The 24,361-nt window shown below is 36.0% G+C and overlaps 1 protein-coding gene across 1 annotated transcript in view; it reads right to left on the minus strand.

Moving 5' to 3' along the window:
- LOC107560794 (FERM, RhoGEF and pleckstrin domain-containing protein 1-like) overlaps window positions 1-24,361 on the minus strand; it is a 78,064-nt gene that overhangs the window by 21,788 nt on the left and 31,915 nt on the right. Inside the window, exons 3-15 of the mRNA XM_016245062.1 lie at window positions 24,232-24,274; window positions 24,051-24,129; window positions 20,723-20,820; window positions 18,452-18,566; window positions 17,805-17,952; window positions 17,553-17,648; window positions 17,281-17,444; window positions 16,940-17,008; window positions 15,492-15,567; window positions 13,109-14,393; window positions 9,098-9,285; window positions 5,519-5,608; window positions 2,306-2,439 (exon numbers count right to left, since the gene is read on the minus strand). Coding sequence (XP_016100548.1) covers window positions 2,306-2,439; window positions 5,519-5,608; window positions 9,098-9,285; window positions 13,109-14,393; window positions 15,492-15,567; window positions 16,940-17,008; window positions 17,281-17,444; window positions 17,553-17,648; window positions 17,805-17,952; window positions 18,452-18,566; window positions 20,723-20,820; window positions 24,051-24,129; window positions 24,232-24,274 — 2,585 coding nt within the window. The remainder of the gene's footprint in view (window positions 1-2,305; window positions 2,440-5,518; window positions 5,609-9,097; window positions 9,286-13,108; window positions 14,394-15,491; window positions 15,568-16,939; window positions 17,009-17,280; window positions 17,445-17,552; window positions 17,649-17,804; window positions 17,953-18,451; window positions 18,567-20,722; window positions 20,821-24,050; window positions 24,130-24,231; window positions 24,275-24,361) is intronic.

Consider the following 24,361-nt stretch of genomic DNA (forward strand, 5'->3'; position numbering starts at 1 on the left):
ATGATTTTTTTGATTGACTGATCAAATTGATCAAATTAAAAAACAACCATTCAATAAAAATAAACATTCTCACAAATGAAATATATATATATATAATGTAAATTTATATTAATACTATTATAATGTAAGTGTGTGTGTGTGTGAATAATGAAAATTATATACATTTTACAAGTATATTTTATAATATATTAATATTTTATTTTAAAATATTAATAATATATTTTATAACATTAATATTTTATAAAACCATAAATATAAATATTTACATGTATTTAATTTACAACTGAAATAATACACTGGCCTATCTGGTGTCTAGCTAAACATCATTTGTTAAGCCTTTCAACTAAACAAGACTTGCTAGTTATGCTAGTTAAACTAGTTATGCAGCCTGAAGGCAGACAACAGATAACCAACATTAAGGGTGTTTTTAGGACCAAAATGCAGCAGAAAAAGTGTTTAACTTTCACACAAATATCGTCACGACACATTATCTGCATGCAAAATATATTTTCCTATTTTTTTCTTTGATTTTGCGATTAAATATGGCCTGGGCATGTTATTGACAGATGCACTTTTATGTAACGACAGGTATTTCAGTCATGTGAGGTTAATTTCATGTCATGTTATATATATTAAATTAATATATTTAAATTGTAATTTTTTAATTAGATTTAATTAAAAATTATATATTTAAATTATATTTAATAATTCTATATGAACAGATTTCCTTTTTTTAATTGATGATTGTTTTTGGATTCACTTTCTAAGGACAAGTCATATTGATTACATTTTTTAGATTTTTTTTTTTTCATTTTTGTAACCTTTACTTCCACTGAATGTGCATCTTGCACATTCTGCTAAACATCTCCATTTTTGTTTGACAGAGGAAAGTCAGTCACACATGTTTGAACTTCATGAGAGTAAATGAGTTTCAACTCTGGGTGAACTGAAGTTCTCGCGTCGTCCAGCAGATGTCTCTGTTGTACATTGATGCACACAGACTTTCTGAGCTCCTGAACATGAATGAAGCATCATCTGTCACGCTATTGAGCCCCTGCTCCTCACCGAGAGCCACCGCACACTAAAACCTCCATTTATCATCCTGTCCTTTAACATAGGTCCAACCCGCTCCCCACAGAGCAGCATTAAACATTACAGCCACGCAGGAGAACATCTGAGCCGGCAGAGCTCCATCAGTTACTGTCTGAACACATTATACTGCCGGAGCGGAGGGCATGTGTAGAGTCTGATACTGCAGCTCTGTTCTGAGCAGCATTTCTAAAGACTTGCGCTCTAAAAAAAATATGAGCTGTGTCTTATGGCACAATATTAATTTGGCTAATATGGATATAAAAAAATGGTTGGATGGATAGATGGATAGATGGAGATCATTTATATAATATATGATATTATATATAAAACAATAATTAGAAGTATTATATAAATTATCTTAAAACATCTTTATTTCTAGAAACAAATTTGTATACATAAAACGTCAAATATTTTATGCAATATGATTTTTTTGATTGACTGATCAAATTGATCAAATTAAAAAACAACCATTCAATAAAAATAAACATTCTCACAAATGAAATATATATATATATAATGTAAATTTATATTAATACTATTATAATGTAAGTGTGTGTGTGTGTGAATAATGAAAATTATATACATTTTACAAGTATATTTTATAATATATTAATATTTTATTTTAAAATATTAATAATATATTTTATAACATTAATATTTTATAAAACCATAAATATAAATATTTACATGTATTTAATTTACAACTGAAATAATACACTGGCCTATCTGGTGTCTAGCTAAACATCATTTGTTAAGCCTTTCAACTAAACAAGACTTGCTAGTTATGCTAGTTAAACTAGTTATGCAGCCTGAAGGCAGACAACAGATAACCAACATTAAGGGTGTTTTTAGGACCAAAATGCAGCAGAAAAAGTGTTTAACTTTCACACAAATATCGTCACGACACATTATCTGCATGCAAAATATATTTTCCTATTTTTTTCTTTGATTTTGCGATTAAATATGGCCTGGGCATGTTATTGACAGATGCACTTTTATGTAACGACAGGTATTTCAGTCAGGTGAGGTTAATTTCATGTCATGTTACAGCTAACTAGATCTGATGCAATGCACTTGTTATTTGACTAGCAAATGAAAAGGCATCAAACAGCGTATTAAAATACTGAATGACAGATCAAGGCGTGTGTCTGTTACGGTTGGAGAAGTTTGTACAAATTCCAATATAACAAACACATTTATCTCACATACACACCACTGAGCCAGACGCTGATCCACGTCCTTCAGGAACGTCTCGTGGAATTTATACACTGGCTCAAAATTGGCAAATATGAGATTCCTCAAGGAGTCCGGCATGGCTTCGTCCTTCCCTACGGACTTCTGAAAGGACTGAAAACATACAGGGAAAGAAGAAAAACTTATAGCGTTCATGCTATGGATGAGTTATAGAGGAAGCTTTGAATTCATCTAGCTTATCAAACTCTTCTTCAAAAACCAGTTTTCCATGATATGAGCCTTTAAACAGTCTACAGTAAATAGAGGAACACATCAATCGTTTCCCATCATCACATCAAACACGAAATACCACACTGTAAAACAATTTGACTTCTTCATACAGATCCGAACATGAAGAAATCAGCAGTGTGATGACTATCTCAAACAGACTGCATGACGTGATGACAGAAGAATCCATTAATAAAGACTCTTTGTACCTTCATTCTCATGTTCTGGAGACTACAAAACATCCACTGTGATTTTACACTTGTGCGCCCCTACAAAAAAAATATTCTACATGATATATAACAGGCAACCATCTAGCAACATGTTGGCAATTATGCAGAACACCCTAGCAACCATCCAAAAGCCTAACAACATCCTAGCAACCAACCACCTAGCAACCAACCAAATACCCTAACAACCACTTGCCAACTTGTTAACAATTAACCCGAACACCCTAGGAACTGCTTATTAACACCATAGCAACCATCCCAAAACCCTAACAACCACCTAGCAACCAACCAAAAACCCTAACAACCACTGGCCAACTTGTTAACAATTAACCTGAACACCCTAGGAACTGCATATGAACAGCCTAGCAACCATCCAAAAACCCTAACAACCAAAAACCCTAGAAACCACCTGGCAACCTGTTAACAATTAACCCGAACACCCTAGAAACTGCTTATTAAGACCCTAACAACCATCCAAAAACTCTAAAAACCACCTAGCAACCAACCAAAAATTCTAACAACCACCTAGCAACCAACCAAAAACCCTAACAACCACTAGCCAACTTGTTAACAATTAACCTGAACACCCTAGGAACTGCATATGAACAGCCTAGCAACCATCCAAAAACCCTAACAACCACCTAGCAACCAACCAAAAACCCTAGCAACCACCTGGCAACCTGTTAACAATTAACCCGAACACCCTAGAAACTGCTTATTAAGACCCTAGCAACCATCCAAAAACTCTAAAAACCACCTAGCAACCAACCAAAAACCCTAACAACCACCTAGCAACCAGAGAGCTCTAGAGAGCCCTATCTTTCAGTCTATGTGCTATTTTTCTCCAGAGGTTGACCTATAAAAATGTCTTCGTACTCTTTTAAACTAAAGTCGCAGTTATCTCATGTTGCAGACTCTAGTATTTTGTTGTTGTTGTTGTTCTGTCTTTAGTTTTGTTTTCTACTGTGAAACAACGGTGCTGCCACCACTGACCCTCGCAGACCCTCGCATACGCATTAAACTACACTTTGGCCTTAATTGTGCCTCTTTGCTCACTAGCAGTGCAGAGGGTTGTGAGGAGATCTCTACGGTGTTTAAACTGTTGAACAGATGCAGCTGTAATAACGCGAGCAGTCAGGCGGGTGTGGCAGTCTGTGATCCAAACAGCAGCTTCAGATCCAGAAGCTAAAAGGAAATATTTATGAGACGTGTAAATGCGTCGCCCTGCTGCTTCTTTCCGCTACCTTGTAAGACATCAAAGAGATGCATTACAAAGCAGACGTACAGAAAGGAGGCAAGCAGCGAAGGAACAACAACTACACCTCATCTTAAATGCTTTATTATGTTTGGTGTAGATGTTTCTCCTTAACCTCCAGAAAATAGATATAAACATCAAAATGTTCAAAAACATGACTTCATAGTCGACAATAAAATTTCAGTCAAAAAACACTGCAATATTTAAAGATTTAGCTGCATGAAGAATTACAGGAAACTACCTAGCAACAATCCAGAACACCCTATGAACTGTTTAATACCCTAGAAACCAACCAACCAACCAAAAAAACCTTAGTAACCACCTTGCAACTGTTCAGAACATCCTAGGAACTGCTTATTACACCAGAGCAACCAAACACCTGAAAACATGTTATGCTTTTGGTAGCAACCCCCTGGCAACAATTATCCAGAACACCCTAGCAACCATCTAGAAAGCCATAGCAATCACCTAAATCACCCTAGCAACAATCTAGCAATGCCTTACGCAACACCCCAAACATCTTTGCAACAGCCTTACAATGCCCTGACAACCACCAGAAAACATTAGCAACCGCCTAGAAACACCCTAGAAACTACCCAGAACACCTTAGTAATGTGCAAACATTCTGCTAGAAAACCTTAGCAACCACCTAGCAACTATTAACACTACTATATCAACTGTCTAGCAATGCTCTAACAACTACCCAAAACACCCTCACAACAGCTTATTAACACCCTAGCAACAACCAGAAAACCTTAGCAACACTCAAAATGGTTTAGTACTCTAGTAACCACGTAGTGTAACCTAGTAACCCTAGAAAAGCCACAACAACCCCCAGATCATCCTAGAAACACTCTACCCAACACCCGAATATCTCTGCAACAACCTAACAACTACCAGAAAACATTAGCAACTGCCCTAGTAACTATTTAGATCACTCTAGCAATGTTCAAACATTATCCTATAACACATTAGAACCCTAGAAACCATTAAGAACACCTTAGCAACCATCTAGCAATGCTACTCACACCCAAACATATTTGAAACAGCCTAACGATGCCATAACAACTAAAACAAACCATTAGAAACCACCTAGCAACCATAAAGAACACCTAGCAACACCCTAGCAACTACTCGAAACAACCTAGCAACAGCTTATTGATGCACTAGCAACCGCCCAAAAAAAAATGTAGCAACTGCCCAGCAACACTCACAGTTCTTTAGCAAATGCATAGCAACTGTTTGGAGGAAACACACAAACAGATCACTATAGCAACTGCCTAGCAACAAGCTTCGAAACAAGGTTTATAAAATACTGAGAAAGTTTGCAGCATATATTCACATTTTCTTCAGAAAAGGTAAACATTTCAAAGTATTTCAAAACTTAAATAACAGCGCAAGTCACAGCTGGAATGTCCCAGATATTACATTAGACTGAAAACTCAAAAGCTACGTGAGATCGATTGAGTATTTAGAGTCTTACCACGGTAATGACCTCCAGATCCTTCAGATACGTCCTCTCTGTGGTCAGGAGCTCTTTGGCGATGAAGTATGCTTTATCAGCCGGGAACCTCTGTGAGTGGAAGAAAGGAAAAATTAAATGAAATTAAAAAATTAAAAATTAAATTGTGCTGGGCAATGATTAATCACATCCAAAATAAAAGTTTTTGTGTACATAATATACTGTATGTGTGTGTACTGTGTATATTTATTATGTATATAAATACACACGCAAAATATATATTTTAAAAAATATATACTGTATGTGTGTGTCTTTATATATACATAATAAATATACACAGTACACACACATATATTATATAAACAAAAACTTGTGATTAATCGTTTTTAAATGATTAAATGATTAAATTAATTCACAAACAAATAACAGGAGATATTTCTATTCTTTTAGAGATGCATTTAAAGCATTTAAAATCAATTAAATATATTTAAAATATTTATATTTATGAAGTTTTATTGCTGATAAAAATGGGTCAGAAACATAAACATCAAGGGACATTTTAGTCCAATAAAATGCTCTGTTGAACCAAATGCCGACAACTGTAGAAAGTAGAAAATCACCAGACAACATCTACGACAAAACCAAACTTGATCCTCACACATACACAGCGCGTCTCAGTGAAGTAAAACTCTCACTGTTCACTGAGCCGCTTCACTCCGCCGCTACATAATCTGCCCTAAATAGACTGGAATTTGGGTTGAGTTTATCTAGGTCTCCTATTCTGAGACGTCCACAGAGACACTTGACCGAAACGCAGTGGCACTTCTGATGATAAAACTCTTTTAATGCAGCCCTTCCACTTCTCACCGTAACCTTAATTTGTCTACAGCGCCTTCAATTCAAGCACAATGTAATTTAAAGAGGAAAATTAGCCGAGGGTCCTTGAAATCTACTGCGGAGGAGACGACTGTGGTGTTCTTGAGCTACAGCTAAAGAGGCTGAATTGGCTGACAAAAACGATCACAGGCTCTGAATGTAACCTTTTGCCACAACAATTGAGAAATTAATGAAACGTAAATATTTATCAGCAACAAAAGACCTAACTACTCATAAACATTATATTGGTCAGGCATATTAATTACTTAATATTTGATTATTCTGAGTGATTTTTTAGTAAATGCAGAGTAAAATAAAGCTATTCATTTAATTTCAGCAATTTTGTGCACATGACAATGGAAGTATTTATTTATTTGTTTGTTTGTTTATTGATTCATTCATTGCCACATCAGCAGCAAAGGCTAAATAGAATTAATTAAAAATAATAACAATAAAAAAAAGGACTGTCAAATGATTAATCGTGATATATTTAAGAAAAATATGCTATATTTATATATAAATTATATATAATATAAATACATACTAGTGCTGTCAAACGATTAATCACATCCAAAATAAAAGTTTTTGTTTACATAATATATGTATGTGTACTGTGTTTATTATGTATATATAACTGTATGTGTGTGTACTGTGTATATTTATTATGTATATAAATACACACGCAAAATATATATTTTAAAAAATATATACTGTATGTGTGTGTCTTTATATATACATAATAAATATACACAGTACACACACATATATTATATAAACAAAAACTTGTGATTAATCGTTTTTAAATGATTAAATGATTAAATTAATTCACAAACAAATAACAGGAGATATTTCTATTCTTTTAGAGATGCATTTAAAGCATTTAAAATCAATTAAATATATTTAAAATATTTATATTTATGAAGTTTTATTGCTGATAAAAATGGGTCAGAAACATAAACATCAAGGGACATTTTAGTCCAATAAAATGCTCTGTTGAACCAAATGCCGACAACTGTAGAAAGTAGAAAATCACCAGACAACATCTACGACAAAACCAAACTTGATCCTCACACATACACAGCGCGTCTCAGTGAAGTAAAACTCTCACTGTTCACTGAGCCGCTTCACTCCGCCGCTACATAATCTGCCCTAAATAGACTGGAATTTGGGTTGAGTTTATCTAGGTCTCCTATTCTGAGACGTCCACAGAGACACTTGACCGAAACGCAGTGGCACTTCTGATGATAAAACTCTTTTAATGCAGCCCTTCCACTTCTCACCGTAACCTTAATTTGTCTACAGCGCCTTCAATTCAAGCACAATGTAATTTAAAGAGGAAAATTAGCCGAGGGTCCTTGAAATCTACTGCGGAGGAGACGACTGTGGTGTTCTTGAGCTACAGCTAAAGAGGCTGAATTGGCTGACAAAAACGATCACAGGCTCTGAATGTAACCTTTTGCCACAACAATTGAGAAATTAATGAAACGTAAATATTTATCAGCAACAAAAGACCTAACTACTCATAAACATTATATTGGTCAGGCATATTAATTACTTAATATTTGATTATTCTGAGTGATTTTTTAGTAAATGCAGAGTAAAATAAAGCTATTCATTTAATTTCAGCAATTTTGTGCACATGACAATGGAAGTATTTATTTATTTGTTTGTTTGTTTATTGATTCATTCATTGCCACATCAGCAGCAAAGGCTAAATAGAATTAATTAAAAATAATAACAATAAAAAAAAGGACTGTCAAATGATTAATCGTGATATATTTAAGAAAAATATGCTATATTTATATATAAATTATATATAATATAAATACATACTAGTGCTGTCAAACGATTAATCACATCCAAAATAAAAGTTTTTGTTTACATAATATATGTATGTGTACTGTGTTTATTATGTATATATAAATACACACATACAATATATATTTTGAAAATATTTACATGTATATACATTTATATATTCATATTATTATATTGTATATTATACATAAATATATTTATCATATAAACGTAAAATTTTTCTTAAATATATACATGCATAATAAATATACACAGTACATACACATATATTATGTAAACACAAACATTTATTTGTGTGCGATTAATCATTTGACAGCCTTAATAAAAATTACATACTTTGACCAAATATAAAAAATATATATAATATATTCTAATAAACAAAAAACATATGTAAACAAAAAAAATACAGATTTTTTTTTTATAAAACTGTATAATGAAATAATATTATTATTAATTTATAATAAAAAAATGTAATGAGTTAATATTATAAATATATACTATATGTAAGCTCTTTCACATTCATGATTTTAAACTAAACCCTTCTCTCTAGATATCAGCATTAAAGGGATAGTTCCCCCAAAAATGGTGACGGCAGCCATTGACTTTCATAGTCATTTTTCATACTATGGAAGTAAATGGCTACCGTCAGCTGTTTGGTTACCAACATTCTTTAAAATATCTTCTTTTGTGCTCAAGAGAAGAAAGAAACAGTTCAAGAAACAGAAAACCTAAACAATTTTGGAACAATGACCAGTGATTAGCGAGGTTCAAAATAGCATTCTCACAACAGTCAACAATTTGACTTTAACCACATAATACAGTAGTAAACAACCAGAGTGACCCACCAACGCCACTACTAGCACATGCTGCTAATCTCGAACATTGTTCCCTTTCCAAAAGACAAACCTTCCTCCGAACCTCGTCCTCGTCATCTGTGCGGACGAAGCCGGCATCCGTCAGTAAGGGGCTGGTGAGAGGCGAAGGCTGCCGTCCGTCTGGACTTTGGCCCAGGCTGAGACTCTGTTTCTGGCCATTCACCATCACCTGGCCTGCAGACGGAGACTCGCTGTGCTGAGGGCTCCTGGAAACTGGACCTAAAGGAGATCAGGCACGTCATGCTAAAGCCTTGAAGTAATGCAGATTGGGTTATCAAATATCAATGGACTAGTGAGTGAGCACTTAGTCAATACAATCAAGTATGAGGGTACAAAATGTACATTCAGTCAAACTACCCTACTGAAAAAAGCAGCTAGTGACCAGCAAGCATTTTAGATGCTGGTATCATGACCAGAAATCTTCACTAGCAAGATTTCTTAGTCAACAGCTTTACCAACAAAAAAACTGCATGGTTTATCAGTAAGACCAGCAACAACCATCTTGGACTAGCATGCAAATCCATGCCAATTTCAGCAGGTCTTTTCTGCAGGGTAGTTTTGACATTTTCATCCTTAATACTACTAGTAAAGATTCAAAATCGCCAAGGGGTAAAGCTGCACGACACACATTGTGTTTGTAATTAGACTACGGATGACAGCACCACATCGGGATCCAGACACACCATCACACACCATCCCAGTCTGGGATTACCGCCCGAGGACACTGCCGGGATACATAACACATTCCCTGGATGATGGGGAAATCTTCAGACCACTATACATTCACTACACAAGTACATTCACATACTTGCCCGACAACGTTTCGTGTCCCATGCCTTGGCACGAATGGGATGCGACATGCGAACCGGGACATTTCAAATGCACCGAGTGTCCACAGCACAGCCATTATTGAGGACGTTGGACGAGCCGCAAATCTGGTGACAAAGGCCTCATCACGCACACATGCAAACATGCAAGACAAACAACTAAATGACTACGGCTACTCTACCACGAAACAAGGCGCTAACATCTACGGGCATCGGAGTAAACGTCTGGAGTCCCGCTTCACAAGTACCATGTTTTATTGCTACTAATACACATTCATTTACAATGTTAAAGTGTTCCAGAATGAAAAAGAGTACTGAAAAGGGCTTAGAGTAGTAAAAAAAAAAAAACAGACATCAATCGTACAGAACCTGCGAACAGGCATAGAGAAATGTAACAACCTTGAGACTTCAGAAAGTCCATTTATAAGGACTACAGGGTTGCAACAGGGAGGAAGAGTAAAAAAAAAACGTATACTAAGGCTCACAGGTGTGACCTTTCCATTGCTTATCTGGTTATTTAGTCTAGTACAGTCTACGTCAGACGGTTTGTAAACACATACACTTATGGTTAATCGTTTTGCACCTGCCACAGTGATTGCACTGTTAATTATGAGTATTTTAAGAAAGTACGGTTACAATATATTACACAAATATATCTGGAACATTTCGTATACCTGCAAAGTACAATTCATACTGAAGAAATCACAGGTTGAAAAAGAGTGAATCATTCAATACTGCTACAGTATTCTTGTGATAATAAAACCTACAAGTAAAATCACATTTTAGTGTAATTTACAAAAAACTAGGAACTACTTTGGTCACTGGCAATGATAAATTACAGATCGATGGGTGGGTGAGGATTATATACATTCATATCAGCTACAGGGTTGCAACAGGGAGGAAGAGTTAAAAAAAAAAAACGTATACTAAGGCTCACAGGTGTGACCTTTCCATTGCTTATCTGGTTATTTAGTCTAGTACAGTCTACGTCAGACGGTTTGTAAACACATACACTTATGGTTAATCGTTTTGCACGTGCCACAGTGATTGCACTGTTAATTATGAGTATTTTAAGAAAGTACGGTTACAATATATTACACAAATATATCTGGAACATTTCGTATACCTGCAAAGTACAATTCATACTGAAGAAATCACAGGTTGAAAAAGAGTGAATCATTCAATACTGCTACAGTATTCTTGTGATAATAAAACCTACAAGTAAAATCACATTTTAGTGTAATTTACAAAAAGCTAGGAACTACTTTGGTCACTGGCAATGATAAATTACAGATCGATGGGTGGGTGAGGATTATATACATTCATATCAACAGTGGCATAAACTGACGCTTTGCAATAAATATTGCCAAATTTTGAGTAACGGACCCAAAAACTGCAGTGGTCTTGCGAATGGCTTTGCCAACACTTTCCAAAACCTTTCACTGACATAAGATTGCCATGCAAAAATAAAGAATATTTCTCAAAAGAACTGAAAAGTTGGCTTTTGGAAAATAAACAAATGTTTTTTTAAAGATTATATTACAAATGCATTCCCTAATGCATAATGCCTAAAAAAACAAGAGTGCAAAAAAGTGCAAGACCTTCTGGATAAAAGGTCAGACTGAACATAAGTACATTTCAGGACAGCTCTTGAAAACCTTCCTAATCTTTTTAGACTTCACATTCTGGGCCTCAAAAGTTTCTTACTCACAATCTGTCCAATTCTCACTTACATCCATCTCCACTTCAAAAGACCACTGCATTTTAATGGTCCCCTGTCAATGCAAAGTCTTTTACACATATGAAAAAGACGGCAGCAAAATGCTGAGACAAGGACAGGTTGACATGCTTCCAAGAGAAAGGGAAAAAAGACAAGGTGAGGCATTCCAGAGATACATGCTGCTAGAACAGTGCTGAAATTGGGCAGGAGAGGTCTTAAAAGCAATGCAAACTGAGCACAGGTTAATATACTTACAAATCAAGTGTACATCAAGCATTGCAAATGCACCACAAACAGATGACATTGATGAGGCGTGCCAGAGATACAGAGGTTTGATTAGGAAAAAAGAAATTAAGCAGCCAAGCAAAACAAAACAAATTGAAATCTTTATAATGTTGTATTTTTACAGGAGTGATGCATGCTGAGAAATGGGCAAGCAAACATGACAATGCCACCAGATCGTGCCACACCCCAAGTAGAAACATCAAAGATAAAGAACTAGGAACTTCGAACAGTTCGGAAAAAATAAAAAAACAATAACAAAGCTAGCATGAAGCCATCATGGTTGAGTGAAAATCTTTGATGCGTATGATAATAAGTTAAACCATTTACTGTTGCTTATCTCAGGTTATGTCTACAAAATCTCTTAATTTATCTAATTTACCACACATCCAACCAGTATGATCTGACAATACAAGCTTAGTTCAAGTTCATACAAAAGTTATCCATCAAAATCTTGAAGAACTAGCTTGCCTAGCTGTGACAAATCGTCAATGCCACACAGCAGTGACACTCTCAAAACTTTCATATCTTGGACATTTGTTGTCATATCGCCACTATTTTAGCAATAGCATATTGCTAGTGCATAAAGACATTAACTTCTGTAAGCTATGACTAACAGAAAGGTATTTCTGGTTGAGTAAAGGCATGGTATCTTTCTGTATTTTTGTAAAACCTTTGTTTCTACACGAATGACAAAAAATATTTCACACTTTTGGCAAAATGATTAGCCAATTGGTTAGCAGTAATATGGGTAACCTTATTTAGCAATTGTAAATAGATTTCAGTCTCTACATTTATAGACATGGCACGTTGCAGAAGGACTTTCAATTACTCATCAATCTGATGTTAATCTTCTACGAGTAATAGATCTGAATTGTACCTATATTTGAAGTATTAAAATATTTCTTTCAGGCAGAACAGAGTCTTCTTCCTAAACCTTCCAAACATTGCAAAAATACCATCGTTGCTAACCTTGTTAATCCTTGCTCAACTAGTGCCACTAAATGTAATTCCCAAACACTGCCCATATCTGCAGGTAATCGTGCCCCAAAGCACAATTGGTTAATGCTATGCCAGGCCATGCCATGTCCGTTTGGTGTCACTAACGGCACAGAAACTACACAATGAACCTTTAAGTACCTTGACTGGGTCTCCGAGTTGCAAAATGGATATACAGTCAACAAATAACCAGGCACACTTCATCTTCTCTAGCAGTTGAAGAATTGCCCCCCATCCTCTTCATTGATGGGATAACTGTAGCCATTGTCTCCCCCTTGTCCCTCATCCTCCAGTTGGAGACTGCCAAATGAGAACTTGCTTCGGGGCATAGGGGAGGAATTGGCTGCTCCAGGGTTTCCAAAGACTAGGGGCTGACTGTAAGAGTTGGTTCCTGCATCTGACTCGGTATCACTAGACTCCGTTCCACTACTAGTGGAACCATCAATCATATGGACTGGGCTACTATGGTCATTAGCACTCACCCGGCTTCCATAGAGCCTCTGGACATTGCTGGATTGAGCTTGGCTAGACGCTCCAAGCCCATTAGCAGCCACACGGCGCTCAAGGGCGGCCATACGTTCAGCCCTTGAGACAACTGATCGAGGTTTATTGGCCGGGGTTGAACTTAACTGGCTCAAAATCATGGGATCAGTGTCGGAACGGTTGCGCATGCCGTTTTGGAGTTTATGCAAGTGTGGGGATCGATTAACAAGTGGGGAGTAGCTCCCATAATGTTGAGGCTCACTCCCAGATCGGCCATTTGTAAGGTAATGACTACCGTCATCCCAACGGCGACGACCGCTATAGCCGATCTGCTCTGGATGGTTCAGGGAGTTGGTTTTGTGAAAACTGCTCATCACTGGGCTGCAGTTTGCACTCCGGGAACCAACTAGATGACCTGAAGGTGACACCAGACCACGTCTGTCCATACCTTGAAACAATTCATCCACCAAGGTACTACTCAGGGGTAGAGCACGTGGTGATCCGTTACCACAAAACGACCCATTAGACAATTGACTACCGTTGAAGGTATCTGAACTCTGACCCAACCGATGGCTGGTCAAAGGAGACTCCCGGAATCTAGACTTGCTTGCTCCTTGTCCATTGTGCTGACCATTTCCATAACCATTACTCTTGCCCGCACTACGGCCGTTTGGCTCAACCTCATCATTGTCATGTGTGTGGGAGTGAGACCTAGTGACACGGCCTTTGACCACATCATATTCGCTATCTACGTCACTGCAGTCAATGTAAGGTATCGAGGAGCTGCTACCCTTGGCAGCATGCAATGCTAGACCTGTGCTCAGATGCTCGGCCTGCTGCTTGGATGGGGATGGCTTTAATCGAGCATCCGCCTCGTCGTGGGTCCCGTTTCGGCATCCGTTGGTCTGTGAGGTTAGGCTCCCAGTGTAATGCTGGAGAGCCGGGTTTTCAACAGTCACTTGGGTGCGCCCAACAGGTGAGTCCGCCTGGTGTCCTGAAGCACTGGCATTCCTCTGCTACATAGAATGCAAGAGATTTGGGAAGGAAGAGGATGAGAGGCATAAACTGACCACTCTTAACACTGGCACTTTAAAGTCAACAAGAAAATGCAGATGCAAGCCACTTAAGAGCTCTATTCCAGAATGGAAGCGGACCCATGAATGGAAGTTACCAGAGGTGGAGCAAGTTATTATACTATGGTGAAAAATTTGTTAAAGTTAAAAAATTAAGTTTTTTTATGTTGTTTATTTGTCTATGTGGTGTTTTTAATATGCTTTTAGACAAACCATTTGCCAATCTATTAATCAACACCATTGCTGTGTATTTTCTCCTTAAAAGAGTAGTTTCCCAAAGGCTGACCCAGAAATGCAGTTTGAAACAGTCCTCGGTTTGTTACGTCACAAACCAATAACCAATCACGTCAAGGGATCGATTCCTATCACTAGCATGCAAAATATAACAATACCAGCACAAAACCAAAAATAAATCAGAGCAAAAAACCCATGAAGCTGTGGTTTAATGTTAATTTAGAACCGCTAACTTGCATTATAACCCGTGGCAACGCGTATGCTCGTGGGCGCGAATTAAGAATCACGGCTGCATTCGAGTCTTCAAGGCATTTTAGGACACAACATCATCAAGTAACTTTAACGAATGTTACAGTATTCACTGTAGTTGTCCACTAGTAAAAACATAGTTTTATCAGTCATTATCCGTGTATGCCACTGTTTTGCGTTTACTACAGTTCAGTGGCTGGAGGCGGGACTAATTTGATTCATAGATCCGCATATAGTAAATGAGGCAAGGGTGTAGAGTTACATTCAAGCAATTTTAAGCCATGAGAAATTTATTTTCACAAGAAAAAACATTTAAATATGTCATTTTGATGATCAAAGATAAGTTTTAAGGGATAAAATATTTGACTACAGGGGGACTTTAAGGCTTTTTACTTTGGAAAAAGGTGCATTGACGATTCGTTTAAGATAAGACCAGGAACGTGTATTTAGTAAGTGATTGGGGTCGATTATGATGTTGACTTTAAGCTTGCATAATATGGGATATTTTAATGCATTCCCGCTGTGTTTGTACAGTATACCAAGATAGATTACACTCACCTCTCCTTGACCCTCGACACACAGCCTGGGTGGGAATGGAGAAAGACCGCTGTTGGACAGGATTTTACTGTGTTTTCTGAGGATGGAGGATTGGAAATGATTAGCAAGGAGTTTTTCCAAGGGGATCTCTTCACTAGGGTCAAAATTTGATATATTTCCACTCAGCTGCTTTATGGATGTTGGCTGATTGGTTTACTGTATGATAATGAAAAGGCCTCGACTGCTGCTAGTTGACTAAAATGATGCCACTAGACACCAAGAAGATTTTGTTCATCTAGTGCTTAAAAACCTTGATGCTGTGTGATGTTAAGGTGAAGTGGGTGGTTGCTAGGTTGTTTCTTGGGTGCTGTGAGTGGTTTCTAGAACGTTTTGGGTGATTTCTAGGTGGTTTCTATTGTATTTTGGGTAATTTTTAGGCCATTGTTTGGTGGTTTCTTTGGTGTTTTGGGTGGTTCTAGGGCATAGCTAGGTGGTTTCTAGAATGTTATGAGTGATTTCCAGGGCATTGGTAGTTGCTTTCTAGGATGCTTTGGCTGATTTCTGCTACGTGCTTTCTAGAATGGGCTGATTTCAGCTAGGTGGTTTCTGGGATGTTTTGGGTGATTTCTAAGGCATTCATAAGTGGTTGCTATGGTGTTTTGGGTGGTTTTTAGGGCGTTGCTAGGTAGTTTCTAGAATGTTTTCGGTGGTTTCCACGGCATTGCTATGTGCTTTCTAGTATGTTTAGGGTGATTTTTAGGATATTTTGGGTGACCTGCTAGGTGGATTCGAGGGATTTCTGGGTAGTTTTGAGGCCATTACTAGGTGGTCTTTGGCTGTTTTGGTTGGTTTTTAGTGTGTTGCTAAGCGGTTTCTAGGATGCTTTAACTGATCTCTGCTAGGTGCTTTCTAGAATGTTTTTGGTGATTTCTAAGGCATTCCTCGATGGTTTCTAGGGTATTTAGGTCATTTCTAAGCCATTGGTAGGTGTTTTCTATGGTGCTTTGAGTGGTTTCTAGGGCGTTGCTAGGTGGTTTCTAGGATGTTTTGGGTGGTTCCCAGGACATTGCTAGGTGCTTTCTAGTATGTTTTGGGTGATTTCTACTAAGAGTTTTCTAGGATATTTTGGGTGATCTGCTAGGTGGTTTCTAGGGACTTCTGGATAGTTTCTAGGACATTGCTAGGTGATTTTTAGGGTGCAGCATATGACATATTTCAGCAAAGACCTGGTGAAAATGCTCAATTGAGATTGGAATGGAATATGGTTAAGTCATATCTAAATGTCATTTGGATAAAAGTGTCATGAAGTGGCATGTACATAAGACGTGGTGTTTATGAATGCAAAATTTGACTTATCTCAATAAAGGTTCTCAGGAAATAGATAACTGGTGTGTTGACTGTTTTGGAGGGAAATTAAATGCAGCAGAAAGGTAGTGACATTTAGACAAAGGTCAACAGAGAAAACTCACCTTTCAAAAGGAACCTTTTTGAATTCAGAGTCCTTTACATAATCAATCACCTGCCTTTGTGTGCGGCCACTAATGAGGCAAAACATGACAGATGATAGAGCGATTCAGAAACAAAGAGAGAAGAAGAAAACGTGTACATCAAAACATTAACCAATTGGCAAGAACTGAGACCTACTTGCACTGTGATTATTTAGCAAATAAATGCATGCAGAATACATGCTGAGCTAGAGAAAGAAGTTACTGGGGTAAAACGTCTCACTTAGTGGTAAATTTAATTTCTGGTGATGGTGAAGACACCATTTAAGTTAATTTAAGACAAATTTAAGTGCACATGTTATTACCTGAACCTGAAAGAAGAACCCCTGGTGAACAAAACCGGTTTGGGCTTGGGTTTAGGTTCTTCGAACAGGCGGAAAAAGGCATGATACTCCACACAAATCTTCCAAAACACCTTGCAGCAGTCCCTGCTTCCCATCATAAACTCCAGAGTATCCTGACAGTTACTCTGCTACGAGAGCAGAAACAGAACATTTTGTCTTTTTAATGTTCCCTAAGCTAAAGGGCAAATGGAGACATTCGGATATTGTTATAAAACAATCAAGGGAGCACTTACATTTAAGTCAGGTCGTAGTTTTATGAGAAAGCGCTTCCTTTTGAAGCTCAGCTTGCGGACTTTAGACCAGTTGAAAGCATTTATTTTGGTGTGTCCCTTTAGAAGTCAAGCATAAAAGTGCATTTAGGGACAATTTAAGAAAATAAAAACCACAACATATTCCGTTTAAGAACAAGAAAGCTTTTCTCTAGGATAAACCTCATATAGCCACAATAATACCCTTCTTCATTTAGAAAAACACTTGTAACTTACCTGAAAGACTAGCACACCAGAATGGGCCACGGCGAGGCTGAGCTTCGTACCCTCGCGATCTTTTGCGGGGTGAAGACGCACTCCGTACATCTCGAGTCTTCGTGCGATCTCCAAAAGCTGGTAGTCCGATTCAGCTGGTGTTTGCCCACTGTGGAAGCGTTAAATTATACAAAATTAAGCCACATCTGTTTGTGTGAAGAATCTCTACAAGTTTGTAAGATTAATATTGCAAGTAATAAGCTTTATAATCACAACCTTAAAAGACATGTCAGAATCAGCATGCAGGATCTGAACTTTTATAATTGTTCATAATTGCTGATGAAATCTGCTCACTGATAAATATCACACAGTTTACTGGCACTTTCTAAATTAAAAATGAACTTTAAATGTCAAAGCAATCTTCAAATTGTACATGGCGACCAATTCCCTGAATAGTATGTTTAATTAGCAAAGCTCTAAAGAGAGGGAATTTCGCTAAATAAGAAGCTCCTTCATTTGTGGCAATAAACAGCACACTGATCATTTAATGCTGAGAAACATCTGATATTATGTTTGCTTTCAGCTGGACTATATTGCATATAAATCCAAGCATCCGTTAAACCAAATAACAAGTTTGATTTGACTTTGAGTCATGACATTACACTCACACGTGTTTCTGATGGTATTCAATGATCTTGTCCATCAGTGCGTCCTGCTCGGGAATGTACTTGTTGTTGAGTAGATGTTGTTTGCACTGCACCTCTTCAAAGTCTCCAATCTCAGCTGCAACCATAGAAACAGAAACATGTTTTTATATCAATTATATTTTTTATATCAATATAATAGTATGCAGTAGTAACTTAACTTAGTGTATGTATATGTGTGTGTGTGAATGCGATATCTAAAATGTATTGCTAATTAAAGCTGCAGTCCGTAAGTTTTGCCTCTTTGTCGCCATCTCAGTTTGAAAACCTGGAATTGCAGCTGTGTGCGAAATTATCTAGCTTGCATGGGTTGCGAGTCGGCATGGCTCCAGCGCGGATGAATCTAATGTTCTGAAGAGTATGTGTGGCAGTCAGTCACTGCACCTGTGTGGATATCTACTGTAGTTCGCAATCACAGATTCTAGCCTACATCTTGGAATATAACCCAAATAAGATTGTTTTCAAGTATTGCCATGTGAACAAGTAAGTAACAAGTCTGCCACGTTTGTTCTGACCAACTGTGGAAAAAAGCATTACCGTAAATCTCGCTACCAATGGTGATTAAATCTAAAGATCGGTTAGCTCATATCACATCAAACCGTTCAAATTATTATTATTGTTATACTTTATTCTCAAATGATTAATGTTAACAGCATCAGCATTGGTGACTATGAGTATAGTGTGTATTAGCTTGTAGATTTCTGCACAGTCTAATCTAATTGTCATACTCTTCGAATTTCATATTAAGAAATTATTTTAACCCAAAAAAGCAAATTATGCTCCCTTCGAACTGGTTTTCTTTCAAATACAAATCTTTGTAATCCCAGGCTGTCTGTAATACAATTTAATTTCATTCACATGTGTTTCATAAACACATAATCCTTTCTGGATTACAATCCGCCATCAAAATGATACATTTAATTATTCTAGCTGCTGTGAGAAAAGGCTATAAGCGATCGGACACCTGCAGGATCCTCACATGCATTAGCCTAGTAGCCGGGACAACTTCTTTATGTTTACAGACGTGACGTATTGACGCAGTGCCATGCTCAAATTTCCCGCGAAAACCTACCCATACCACTCAAATTAAAACCCATTATTATAAGCTGACCGTTGTGAATCGGGCTAAAGTAAGCGATAGTTTTGAACACTGGCTGGTTATGTACTTGCTCAGATATTGATTTCCGATCATTTTTAACCAAAAAAAGTTACAGACCGCAGCTTTAAGTTCATTGGAGTTTACAAATCGTAAAATTTTTAACTATATTTGTTTTCTACTTTTACCATGCTGTTCACAGCAAAAAATATATATTTGGCTTACCAAAAGTGTATATATTATATTATATTATGCTACCATAGTTAATACATCATTAAATGTCAGTGTCAGTATATTTAACACAGTTAATGTTTAAATACAGTCAAAAAGTAAAACAAAATAATGAGATTAAACTCAAATAATTATTTTCAAATATTAAATTATTTTAATATTTGATTTTTTATAGATTTGCTGCTATTATAAGAGCTTTAAAAATGTAAAAATGCTTTGGTTTGTACCACTGGTCAGTCTCTTGATTCTATTACTGATGCTACACTAGTCCTCAGCATCCTCAGCAGCGGTTTCCATAGCAACTAACCAGTCTGTGATGTAGTGATGTGGAAGCAAAGTGTGTTTGACATGATTTGAACATGGTTTTGCATGAGCGACAACATGAAGTATAATCCGATCCATCCACTCGATGACAGCACTGTCATTCAAATAATCCTTCAGGAATTCTGCTGACAACAAAGACTAGTCTACAAGATTAATATACTTAAACACTGCTTTTGTGATGGAGATTTAACATAGATCATAATTCTGTTTGTTCAGTGTCTTTATTGTCCTAAATACAATTATTGACCTATTTTCAGCTCCCTAATGTGTGAATGTTTTTGACTGTTAGATTGTATGAACTGTGCCAAAATCATCAAACCGATAAAAGTGCAATGAAATTAACAATGAAACTTCAATGCATCTATTACAGAATTTAATAAATGATTATGCAATGCATTATGCATTTATTTCTTACCTAAAATACAATGCCTGATCTATTTTCAGTTAAATATCGCCAAAATCCAGCTTTCTAATTTACTTGCACAATTTGAAGCATGCATCTTATTTCATTAAGGATCATAATCAGATCTAACCCATGTCAGCGTGATTATTTACACTTCTAGTGCCGGTCTTGAATGTCTTACATTGCACTATATGAGACACCAGCAGGGCGGCGCTGCTTTCATTGCAGGTCAAATCTCCACAGGCCAGGTCATGCTTGATCTGCAAGGCGAAAAGATACCTGTCGGGAAATAATGAGAGCAGTTTAGAAGAGAGACTGAATCAGAATGACAGACAGTAAATCAATAGAAAGGTTTCAGTACAGTGACAGATGCTTATTGACTGAATTACAGGCAGTTTAATGTGTGTAACAATGACACAACTGATTTCAATAGTCTGACGCTAATGACACATTATACAAAATATTAAGTGCGTTTATTATTTAAAAGTCCATTTTTGATCAATATTTTCTGGTATTTTCATGCAACAGAGCAGAGGGCAGATCAGAAGTGCTTGTGTTTGAAGGTTAGTCTGGCTTTAACAGCATCTTCTCATGACGCTAAGTGCAGTCGTGAACTATAAAGAGACGCTCTGATTGAGTTTGGCAGCGTTTCTCTCTCAGTATGTCCATCTGTTATTGTGCTGCTGCCAAGCATAATAAACTCATTATTCAGTTGATTATGCGATCAAACAGGACTCACAGCTTAATAATAGGGATTTTTCTGCTGGTCCAGTCGGACCATAGTCTGTATTTGTACTTCTTCAAAATATCTTTAGTCAACCAATCGCAAAACACGATAATAGTTATTTTAAACTTTTATTATGTGTGCCAAATGGAAAGTATATACTTATTTTCAATAAATTACATATAAGTATATATACTTTCCAATTAAATTTACATTGTTAGATTTTATTTACAAAATAAGCAACAACAACAAAAAAAAATTCTATAGCTTTTGAATTGAATGAAACCAGCATCTGTGTTATAGATTCTGTATTTATATATAATATTACATGCATTACATAATGTTAGTAGTTTTGAATAATAATCTTTTGGGTTGTCACCTTTAAGCTCCAGATACAAAACTAAACTCAAATTAGATGAATCACCAGCAAAGAATGTGAAGAATTTAATTCACTGGATTATTAAAAAAATAGGCTTTTCCAAGTGGTTATGTAATACAAGCTATTTTTAATGGCATTTCCAGCCAAAATAACTATATAATGATTTATACCATGACTGTTGCATAAAATTACTCATACCATGAAATATGATTTTAGTCAAACCACCTACTCTTTTGCCTGCTTAAACCTCTCTGCCTTCCAAAACTAAACTATTAAAAATGCTTTCTACAACTGAAATTAAGATTAAATAAAATATAAATATTAGGCTTAAAAATGAGGCTTAAAGCTAAACAGAACTATTAAAAAACAACTAATAATAATAATAATAATAATAATAATAAAATAAATAAAACTAAAAGTTCATTCAAAATATGAATAAATACTATAAAAATATATAAATAATACTAGTGTTACTTTAGCATCATTGAGATGCAATTAGAATTTTTATTTTTATATTCTCTGTAGTTATTTTTATTTTTTAGTCATTTTGTTCTGTTTTTCTCATTTCTAGTAGTTTTTGTTGATATAGTCATTATTGATTTTTATTTCAGTTTGAGTTATTTTAGGACATCAAGTTACACAAAATAAAAATGTCGCCTTGACAATTAGCTGAAATAAAAAGTTTAACATTTTATTTCATTTCAGTTTTTCAATTATGTTTTATGGTTTTAGTTTTAGCATTTGTTAACTACTGTATAATAACCCTGGAGAATCCTAAAATAACACTTCAAAAACTCTCTCTCTCAAAAAAAACATTTTTTTTGAGTTTTCAAATTGAGTGCAAATGTTTCATTCTTTTTTCATTCTCTTCAGTTCATGCAGTGGGTTTTCGAACCGATTTCCAAAATGTTCTATTAGGCTATCAGCCTAATGTTTACACAATCCATCAAAAAGATTTTTACAGCTTGAAGTGTTTTGAAAAGGCAAAATGTCCTTGGCCGAATGTTTCAGGTTTGGCAGTAATATAATGCGCAGCCATCACAGGAACATCAGAAGCTCTTTCTCTCCTGCCAGCAGCTACTGACAGCCCGGCCAGAACGCTCTGAGAAAACACAGAGACTCCTGGGAGTCTTATTCTGCCTCAGATTTCCTCTCCTGAATGATGCCTGACTCTCTAAAGCTGACGGGGAAATGTGCCACCAGTCGTTCTGTCGGTGAACGTGCTGTAAAACTCAGCCGCAGAATATTAACATTTCAGTTCGGCCATAAATAAGTCATTAGTTATGGACATTACAGCAACTGAAAGCTCTTGCATGATTTACAGGCCACTTCACTCACCTTCTACATCAGATGCATTATATTGATATCGAGTGATTGAGGCCACATTACAACCACAACTGAATAAATGTCTCCAACGTTCATGTTCTATTTATTGAAATCCAATCTGAGAATGACCTGTAATATTTATCTTTATTAATAGAACAAAATTGGATAAAATATGACACAATTTGAAAATTACACAATTATGTCACAGTAATTATATGCTAGTGCTATGTTTTTCTTTTTTTCTTTTTTTTAGATATATTATCGCTTTAGATATAAATCGATTTAATTTGTTTATTACTATAAGCATAATTTATGCATTTTTAATTATGTCAAATATTTCACAAATGAAAGATACCTCATCTCCTCTAATAATTTTCTTTGTTACTTGCACCTTAAAGATTATTCATAACAAATGATTGATAACTCTTAAATTATATCTATATGTTTCAGTTAAGACTCAAATATTAAAATAAAAGTAATATAACAGTTCTAACTTCTATAACAGTAGACATTATAACTTAACATATATATTTTCTTTCAATTAATATTAACATTAATAAGTCTCATACTAGTGGTTTCTTTTAAGTATTGATTATTTTAAATTATTTCAAAATCCAGTGAGAAAATGTATTAATGGATTTAATTTATGCAGAATTTTTTTGTTTTTAATTCAGTAAAATACTTCACAAATAAACAGCATTTCATCTCATTTGATTATTTACTCTGTTATTTGAAACTTTAGATTATTCATAACAAATAAATGATAACTCATTCCACACTGTAGTTAAAAACACAGCTCTAACATTAAATTCTGGTGGGCTGAGTCATATCTGAGTCATATATTTATACACACACACACACATATATGCACACATTTTGATATAATAGCCAATCATGGTTATTTTTATTAATGCTACTATTATTGTTACAATTAATAATAATAGTTTACATGTTCACATATATATTTATATATATATATTTTTTTTTTATTCGTTTGTTTGTTTGTTTATTTGAACATACAAATGATTATAGGCCGTGTTAGTAACGTAAACGGCTGTAAATGAATAGGACAAACGGCACCTGGTCAGCTCCTCTAGCAGCTGCGTGTGATCGGGAGGGAAGAACTTCACCACGAAGCGCAGGATGGTGTTCTTGGGTCCTGCAGACACACAAACATGATGCATGATGACGTGCTGTCAGATCGTGTCGTCTGGTGTTCACGTTCACCAGATCAACTCATGAGAGATACTCGGATACGTACGTCTGATTTGCTTTAGGATCGGCTTCAGCAGATCCAGCCACACCTGAGAGGAGAGTCAAACCAAACAAACAACGCACACGTGTGTTAATGCACTGGGTGTGTTCTCACATATTACAGTTACATTTACAAT

This window comes from Sinocyclocheilus grahami, unplaced genomic scaffold (genome assembly GCF_001515645.1).
Source record: "Sinocyclocheilus grahami isolate Dianchi unplaced genomic scaffold, SAMN03320097.WGS_v1.1 scaffold743.1, whole genome shotgun sequence".
Lineage (NCBI taxonomy): Eukaryota > Metazoa > Chordata > Actinopteri > Cypriniformes > Cyprinidae > Sinocyclocheilus > Sinocyclocheilus grahami.